Source organism: Stegastes partitus, unplaced genomic scaffold (assembly GCF_000690725.1).
Source record: "Stegastes partitus isolate 25-593 unplaced genomic scaffold, Stegastes_partitus-1.0.2 Scaffold409, whole genome shotgun sequence".
Classification (NCBI taxonomy): domain Eukaryota; kingdom Metazoa; phylum Chordata; class Actinopteri; family Pomacentridae; genus Stegastes; species Stegastes partitus.
In genome coordinates this window covers 75,693-83,802 of record NW_007578140.1, presented here as the reverse complement: position 1 = coordinate 83,802, position 8,110 = coordinate 75,693, and the positions used below count along the sequence as shown (strand labels likewise).

Sequence of the window (8,110 nt, the reverse complement as noted above, 5' to 3'; positions counted from 1 at the left end):
AAAAAAAAAAAAAAAAAAACCTTCTTCAGAGTTACTGAGCACCATTCTGTATAAATTAACATTGTACCTGAAATCAATGGCATTGCAGGTGAAATGTGTATATAAATATAGATGTATTTATTAATACAGTATTTTGAACAGTGTGTAGTGAACAGAGCCTATGATGACAAGTTGCTGGTAGAAGGCCTCTGGAGATGTTTGTCTGTTGCTCCTGGTTTCCCTGACAAAAATACATTTCCAGTTAAAAGCTGTTGGCACCTGGTCCTCCAAGTTTTGTCGGTTAAATAAGACAAATTCCAGTTTGGTCCCTTTCATAAAAGTTTACAACCCTGGCTGAGAGGTCTTGTCGAGTCACCCGCACCATGTGCGAACACAGGATCAGTCTTGAGAGAAATTTTAGGTTCTTAAAGGAGTAATGCTCTTTTTGCCATGAACACCACAGCTTGTCTTGTTGCTTGACACCGGCTTGAAGGCAAATTTTGGTTTTTAAAAGTGTAGGTCACAAGTTTGTTCAGGGTTTTGTTAACATTTCTTTTGTCCTGGAGCCTTCATCCATCGCCATCTTGTCCGGTCCTCCAACCAAGTCTCATAAGTGTCTCTTCATATGCAGAGCGAGGTGGTCTGACCTTGAAAAGGCCCGGTCACATTTCTGACACTGAAACGGCCGGTGGCCTGTGTGTTTCCTGTAGTGGCGAGTGAGCTCATCCGAACGTGCAAACTTCCAGCCACAGCCCTCCCAGTCGCAGTGGTAAGGCTTCTCCCCTTTGATGGAAACACAATACACATGGAGCAGTTAGTACTGGCCCTGAGGTTAAAATGGCCCAGGCTTCCCCACCTCCAGGAGAAAAGAGGTCCATCCTGTCCTGCAGCTAGTGTGTAAAGGCCAAACCAATCAGCTCAGGGTTTGTATTTGAGCAGGGATCAGTATCAACCTGTTTCACCGCACCTGCTCAACAACTCCTCTCCCCCATCCCCCACCCATCTAAACCCCATTCATGACTCAATAATCCAGTGTGTTTGCCCATAATGTGCAACTGATGTGGTTGGTTTGGACATTTAACAAGTAGTTCTCCTGAATCTCAAAATAGCTGTGAGCACATACGATTAAAGCCAGATTTAAAGGGCACCAGAAACAAATCACAGAAATACACCATATAGTAGATCTAACGTGCTGTTTCATACCTGTGTGTGTGCGGTGATGTGCTTTAAGATGGGAGCTCTTTGTGTAAGTTTTCCCACAGCCGACGTAGTCACACGTGTGTGTTGCGACTCTCTTCCTCGGCCAGGAGCGTCGACCACGTTTAGGCTTTGGCTCCTCCGGCAAGCAGTCGCCGCTGGAGATCATGAGGGACTCTGTGGGGTCAAAAGATTATTGTCATCACAGTACCTGACCGTAAAACACTTAAAAATGAATCCGAGATCGCTGACCGATGCCATGTTGGATTTTATAGATTTCATTAAAAGAGCATCAGACGTGAAGTGATATGAAAGTTGTAGAATAATTTACAAAACTTCAGCTTTCTTTTTAAATAATATAACATAAACTGTGTAAATAGTGGCGCGGTTAACAGGAATATCACATTAGTAAAGTTTTTACCGTGAAATGGAAATATAATGCCTGTATTTTGGTTGTTTTAAGCATTTTTAGGATAAAAAGATCCTCGCCAACCCTTTGAACCCTTGTTGACTTTATGGTGTTTATTCCTGATGTCCAAACTGTGCTGTGGGCGTTTTTCTTTGACTAATGGACAAAATGCTTCCTAGTTTAAGTTACAGAATTCAGCAGCAGTTAAAGATGACAAGAAAATGACAAAATAGCACCGAATGAGATGTGTTCTAACCTTGGTACTGCATGGCCGATGTCTGAGGGAAGGAGCTGTAGCCCTGCGGAGAACTATGGTGGTATCCCTGTGGAGGTAGAGGGATCTGAGAGTGGGGGTGGCCCAACACCTGGTGCTCCCGGCTCAGGGGATGGTCTGGGGACAGGGAAGAGGATGAGGATAACCTGCCGCCCGTCATGGATCGCCCTCCACCAGGGAACCCGTGTAGATCCAAGTGGCTGGGGCGCTGCTGCTGGCTACCTCGTCCCTGGGAGTTTACCCCAGTCAGGTGTAGGTCCATGGGCTGCGAGATGGTGCAGTTACTGGGGTTCTCCTGCTTTATCCTATGGCATGAAAAGGATGGCGAGGCGCGCGAAGGAGTCGGGTCTGACACGGCGTTAACGCAGGCCTTGCTCACGCTCATGCCTTGGCTGTATTCTCCCATGTCCATTGTTGTTTTGACCACAAACTTGCCGTGGAGGCTGGTGGGGTGGAGGTACGCCGGGTCCAACTCAGGCCTCATGAGTTCTGCCACAAAGCCTCCAGAGGGCGAAACATCACTGATGTCTGGGATGGTATAGAGCAGCTCACTGGCAGTGCCCTGAGGGGAGGGCAGAGGGTAAGACGAGGAGAAAGAACCAGGGGAAGGAGACAGGGCCTGAGCAGAGCTGCACGCCATGGCGTCCTCCTGTTGCTGCTGCTGCTGTTGCTGCTGCTGCTGTTGCTGCTGTTGCTGCAGGATGGAGTTGGACAAAATAAAGTCATAATCTAAGTCCAGGTCTGGCTCGGTGTCTTTCTTGGACATGCTCGGGCTTGTTGTGCTGGTGGCAGTGGGATGGTCTGGGTCAGGGCAGCTGCTTCCGGCTGGCACGCTGAATCTCTTAAGATGGGACAACTCCTCCTTCCATCTCTAGGGGGAAAGTTACAGAGGCATTAACAAGCGTTCTGCTGTAATCTGCTTGTTTGTGTCATGTTCCTGTTTATAGGACTCATAGGCGAGGAAATTACACTTGGGTTCGTCCTGTCCTACGTTGAAATTAGTGCTTGTTTTGGAGAGGACAAGGACAATGGACTCAAGTTAATGAATTTAAGGAGACAGGTGTAGAAGCTGCCCTTCCTCCCAAGCACTCCCTGGAGTATTGATTTGTATTATTAGCCATGAGAAGCACAAGTGGTGACTCTGATCGAGCATTTAGGATAAACTTGTGATCAATATTCAGCCGTTTGACGAACACATCACACATATTAAAGATACTAATCAGATCGGGCATCAGCATGCTTCCTGTGGAGCAGCGCAGTGAGCCATGTGCGCTCTTCCCTGCGTCCAAACCTGCCCCAAGCAGCCCGTGTAAACCGGTGCACGCCCCAGCAGAGCGTGCTGTCAAGCCCTGACTGTAGTGTAGCGACACATTGGAAAACAAGCACACTGTAAATAAACTGCACAGGCTGCACACGATATCCCCCTCCTCACTGATTCTCTGATGCCCTCCTGGCTATTTTGGCACGATAAAAAAATAAAATAAGAAGAAAGTGATCGTAGGCTACTCACTAAATTGGCACTTCCAACGGGTTTACTCTTGACAGTGGGGCCGCTGGCGAACGTGGAAATTGATGGAAGTAGAGTCCCACCTAAAGCCATCTCGACGTCATTTGGAGGCTGCCTGAAAATGAACAGAAAATATCGTAAATCCGTGCGCAGAGCTCCGAGCGCAGCCTGGTACAGTCCACGAGCATGAGATGCGAATCAGTCACAAAAAAAAAATGTTGTTAAAAGTTTCACTGGATCCACACCTCATCTGTTAGAATCTGTAAAGAGGAGTCCTCTTCGCTATATTCTTCTTAAGACTGCACTGGGTGTTTTTTTGTTTAGTTGTGTCTTTTCTTTTTTTTTTTCTTTTTGGTTAAATATCCCCGGGTTTAAAGTTTCTGCTCCGCGCACTTTGGTTCCAAGACATGCCGCCGCTCACGGGCGCACCGGGAGGAGCAGCCGGACCGACTGATTCTTTATAACTCTGAAGCAGAAGACGGAGAGGCGACGAGCAGGGGAATCCCTCCCGCCTGTTGCCATGCAGGGACCGGGAGTCTGAACTGAGCGCACAGCCCGAGAGGTATCCTTAAATCATTGGGAACCGCCTTCGTCGCCTAGCAACAAGGAAAACACCAGCGGGGGGAGGCTGTGGGGAGAGAGAGAGGGAGGTAGAGAGAGGTTTGTTTGTATTCATAGCAACAGCACCTATCCTTACTGCTGCGCGTCCTGCGAAAAATGTGGGTGAAAGAAACGCATCTTTCCGGACGAAACGCACCGACTGACGGAAGAATAGCACATCGCCTCGGTTTCGTTACGTCTGCGGAGCTCACCTGGAGGCAGGGACTCGTACCTGGAGGCCCCGCGAGCTCCACCTTTACCTGGGACATTAGCTGCTTAGGAAATAAATCACGCAGAAGAGCTGCAGCTTAATCAAATTAAATCATCCATCCATCTATATACACTGATTTTTCATATTATATTTCATATTTTATATTTCAGATATGTCATATTGCACGTTTAAAACAAGCTGATTTGACCAAAGTGCTGCACATGACATCAGCAGCAATATTATTTGCAAAAAGCACAACAGGATAAAGAAAATCATTTGTAATACTAAATTTAAAAAAGTCAAAGAAGCGTAGCAACTTGTAAGCTCAATTTCCAAGATAACATAAATATAAAATGCTAAAATAAGAAGACCACTAGGAGCAACCAGAAGCCACTGAAAACATGCAGAGATTTTTCTTTCAGTCAAAACATTTTTTTTAAACCCTATTCAGGACTTTTGGGGTCTTTTGGACCTCAGGCCATTTGGTTTAGGTGACAGGTATTGTTTTTTTTATTTTTGAAGATTTTTTTTGTCATGCATTTAGAACCAAAAATACGTCAAATGATCAGAAAAAGTATTTAACATAGTATAAAAGTCTATCATGAATACCAACAGATATTTTGAACATATTCTTTCCTGGACCACTAAGGATCTTCTACGTATGGCAACGTGAAAGTCCTGAATAGGGTTAAAAGAAGAAAGCTAAACCATAGATTTAAAGCTGCTACTGCAAAGGTATGATCTCCTCTTACCCACCAGCCTTGATAGTAGAACAGTTGAAAAATGAAGTTGTTCTGAGGATCTAAGCAGCCTGAAGACAGAGTAGGGGGCGGAGGAACTCTGAGATAAACACAGGTTTAAACTCAACATCCAATCTGTGTTTAAGAGCTAGCCAGTGCAAGGATGCTTGTTCAGGAGCAATGCGTTCTATTTTCAGACAAAAAATTAGGAACCTTGCAGCAGAATTTTGCACCAGTTTGTAAGCTTAAGTGGGTGACAACCTTCACAGATTTATCAAACTATTTATATTCATTGATTATTGCTGCACTTGTCTCTTTGTGTAAATGTGTCCGAGAGAATTACCAAGCACTGTATTCAGTAGTTTTTGAGTTACTTACACTCAAGTGTACAACAGCTAATACGCACACATTGGTGCAACACACATATCTAGTTTTTTAAGGCAATTAGTCTGCTTGTTTTTTGCAGTACGGTTAGATTTTACAGTTTTTAATGTAAGTTAATTTAGCATAGAACCCTTCAATAAGTGAGTTAACTGAACCTCAGTATCTAATTAGTTCAACCTCATCTTATGGGTGGTGAAAGTGTAAAACTAGCCCAGTTGAGTTAACTAAACTTGAGAACTAATATAAGTTATTAAGTTGAAACAACTAATCAAGTATTTATAGAAAGACACGCTCTTTTTTTTTGTTTGTTTGTTTGTTTGTTTTTTTACATTTTCTAAGTCTAAAGTGTCATCTTCATTTAACACAGTGAACCTACAGTGTCAGCTGATAATCTGTGAGTCATCTGCTCCTGGTTACAATGAGATAAATGTTAGAGTCAGTCGACAGATATGAAGACTGTATTCAGTACTGACCACTCTCATGATTAGGACTCCTTTGATTATTATAAAAAGTAACAACCATAACCTTATTCGGCATACATCGAAGACACAAAGCAAGTTTAAATCATGTCTGTTTTCTGAAACTACAGAAACAAGAGTCTCTGGGGAGTTTTACCTTTCTCACAGTGCATCCTGGGAAGTCTGCTTATGTACTTGTTTTGTTTCTCATAAAGTCAATTCAGTGAGCTGAGCAAACTCTTAGTTCTTCATTCATTCAACTCATCATTTGAAATCAAAATGCCTTAAAGTTAGAAAAACTCTTAAAATTCTAAAATGGTCTGAAAATAAACACCTGACATCTTAGGTGTATCCTTAAATGAGACAAACTCATATGTTTACATTCAGTAAAGTAGAAAAGATGAGCTGATTTGAATAAATTCATTTGTGATGTTTTACCAGAGCGGTACCTTGTTGTCAAATATGTAAAGTATTGTGGGTTCTGGGTTCACCTGTACTACATCTCTAGCTAACTCTGCACAACATGTGTACAGAATAAAAAGCAGCATTTACATTTTTTTGTTTTATAACATATTAGATTTATATTATTTTTGCTCTTACAATTAGTCAAACCTTTAATTTTGCGGACAGCATGAGTACAATGTCTACATTATAAACATATGCACATGGTCTATGTATAGCAGCCACACTGTAACTTACACATCGTCATGATTCTCAAGCATAAACGGTGTAAAACATGTTACTGTCTTCATTCAGAAGTCTGACTAACTTGTAGTCACATTGAATTTCTATGCCAGACGCATAAAATTCTCTGCCTCTGGCTTCTGTTTGTTGCTGTTTTACTGTTGGGTTTTTTAAAACAGGTTTTTATAGCACACATTCCCAGTTAAGTTTGCCTTTAGTCAGCAGTCTTTATTGGCTTGCCTTGTTATCACACTCTTGACCCCAAAAAACATGAAAAATAAACAGAATAGCACACTAATGAAAATCCTGCGTGGGGGGAAAACTCACCTTACCTGGGAGCATTAAAGGGTACTGTTCAGTATTGAGTTTGAACTGGGTTCAGGCTGTGTTTGCACAGAGCTAGCGAGCTAACACAAACCTCTCTATCCAACATAATTAGACACATTGACTCGAGAGTTCAGTGCGAGAGCAAACAAAGCGCTCGCCGCTGATCCTGCTGCATCAGGATCTTGTCTGTTAGGCATGTCAACAAACATGCCGTCATTTCAACAGGACACGTTCACTGTAAAAGTCTGCCTGTGTCTTCATTCAAGGTTTGAAACTGCATGAATGCACAGAGCTTTGGTCGGCAAACAAAACCGGTGGGAAATATATGGACTATAATGACTCGAGAACTTTGCAAACAGAAAGCGTATCCTGCTGGGCAACTATTGTTTGATATATTACCAGTATGACACGTAATATGAATCCAAATGGTAATATGTTCATTGTCTTCAATTACTTCTCCACATGTGTGGTGAGAAGTAATGGCTTTAAACCAACCGTGTTTTCACTACACCTCTTGTTCTTGAAACCCTGCTTCCTAAAGCAGGTAGGAAGACAATGGGAGCTATGTCACTATAGCCATATTCTTTATGATGGGAGATAATGGTTTTGAAAGTGATCCGGAAAACAAAGGCCTGACTTTGACAACTGAGGTGCTTTGCATCGCCATAATGACAGGCAGAGGAGAAATAGAGGAAAAGAAATAGAGGAAGGGAAGATGACACCACTGTATGCTGTGTTCTTTTCTTGACACAATGAAGTCATGGTGATTTAGTAACTCACACCAAACCCTTGTATAGAATATGTTAATGCAACACTTACAGCATCAACTGAATGCAGTGCTGAGTATACGAAAGAGCGGTCTGCGATACCCTGCCCACGATGAATCATTACAAGTGCAATAGAGTCTCAGATATTATGTTAAAGGCAAGGATGACATAAGAATCGGATGTGGCTGAGACTGAGGTAATGTTATTGTATCAGCGAGGACAAGTGAGTGTTAAATGAGTATTTGAGAAGTGTAATATTTTCCTCTAATTAACTTCACCGAGTGTCTTGATAGTCCCGTTGTCTGCGGTTATCAAATTGGATAAGGTGTGGGCGTCGTGACATGTGCCTGAAGATGCACCATTCAAACAATTATTGTTTTAAAGGTGAGCTCAGGTGTTGCTCTTGGCTGTGCTGAGAGCTCCAACTGATCAGACATGTAATATTGTCCAAACAACGATGGAGCAGCTGACGTAATCTGTGATTATTTTTATATACAAAAAGAAATAAAATGTTTTACAGTCTAGTAACACAGTTGGGAACACTGATATTAAATAGTGTGAATTTCTAAAAAA

The 8,110-nt window shown here is 42.7% G+C and overlaps 1 protein-coding gene across 2 annotated transcripts; it reads right to left on the bottom strand.

The window, feature by feature from the left end:
- Nucleotides 1-4,283, bottom strand: klf4 (Kruppel like factor 4). Of its 2 annotated transcripts, XM_008285557.1 has the most exons (6): nt 4,124-4,283; nt 3,612-3,994; nt 3,370-3,481; nt 1,842-2,730; nt 1,183-1,353; nt 1-762 (listed from the first exon to the last, which is right to left on the bottom strand). In XM_008285557.1, exons 2-6 carry the CDS (start codon nt 3,614-3,616, stop codon nt 587-589), a joined length of 1,353 nt encoding a protein of 450 aa, XP_008283779.1. In that variant the 5' UTR covers nt 3,617-3,994; nt 4,124-4,283; the 3' UTR covers nt 1-586. The 2 variants fall into 2 exon arrangements, with proteins under 2 accessions (XP_008283779.1, XP_008283778.1); XM_008285556.1 differs by having other exon boundaries at nt 3,612-4,283.
- Nucleotides 4,284-8,110: the final 3,827 nt, after the last annotated feature.

What these genes read in the sequence shown, in the direction of transcription:
- klf4 (XM_008285556.1), bottom strand. An exon ending in CCGTTGGAAGTGCCAATTTA is followed by an intron (nt 2,731 to 3,369) that starts GTGAGTAGCCTA and finishes CTTTCCCCCTAG; the next exon opens with AGATGGAAGGAGGAGTTGTC. An exon ending in ATCGGCCATGCAGTACCAAG is followed by an intron (nt 1,354 to 1,841) that starts GTTAGAACACAT and finishes TTGACCCCACAG; the next exon opens with AGTCCCTCATGATCTCCAGC.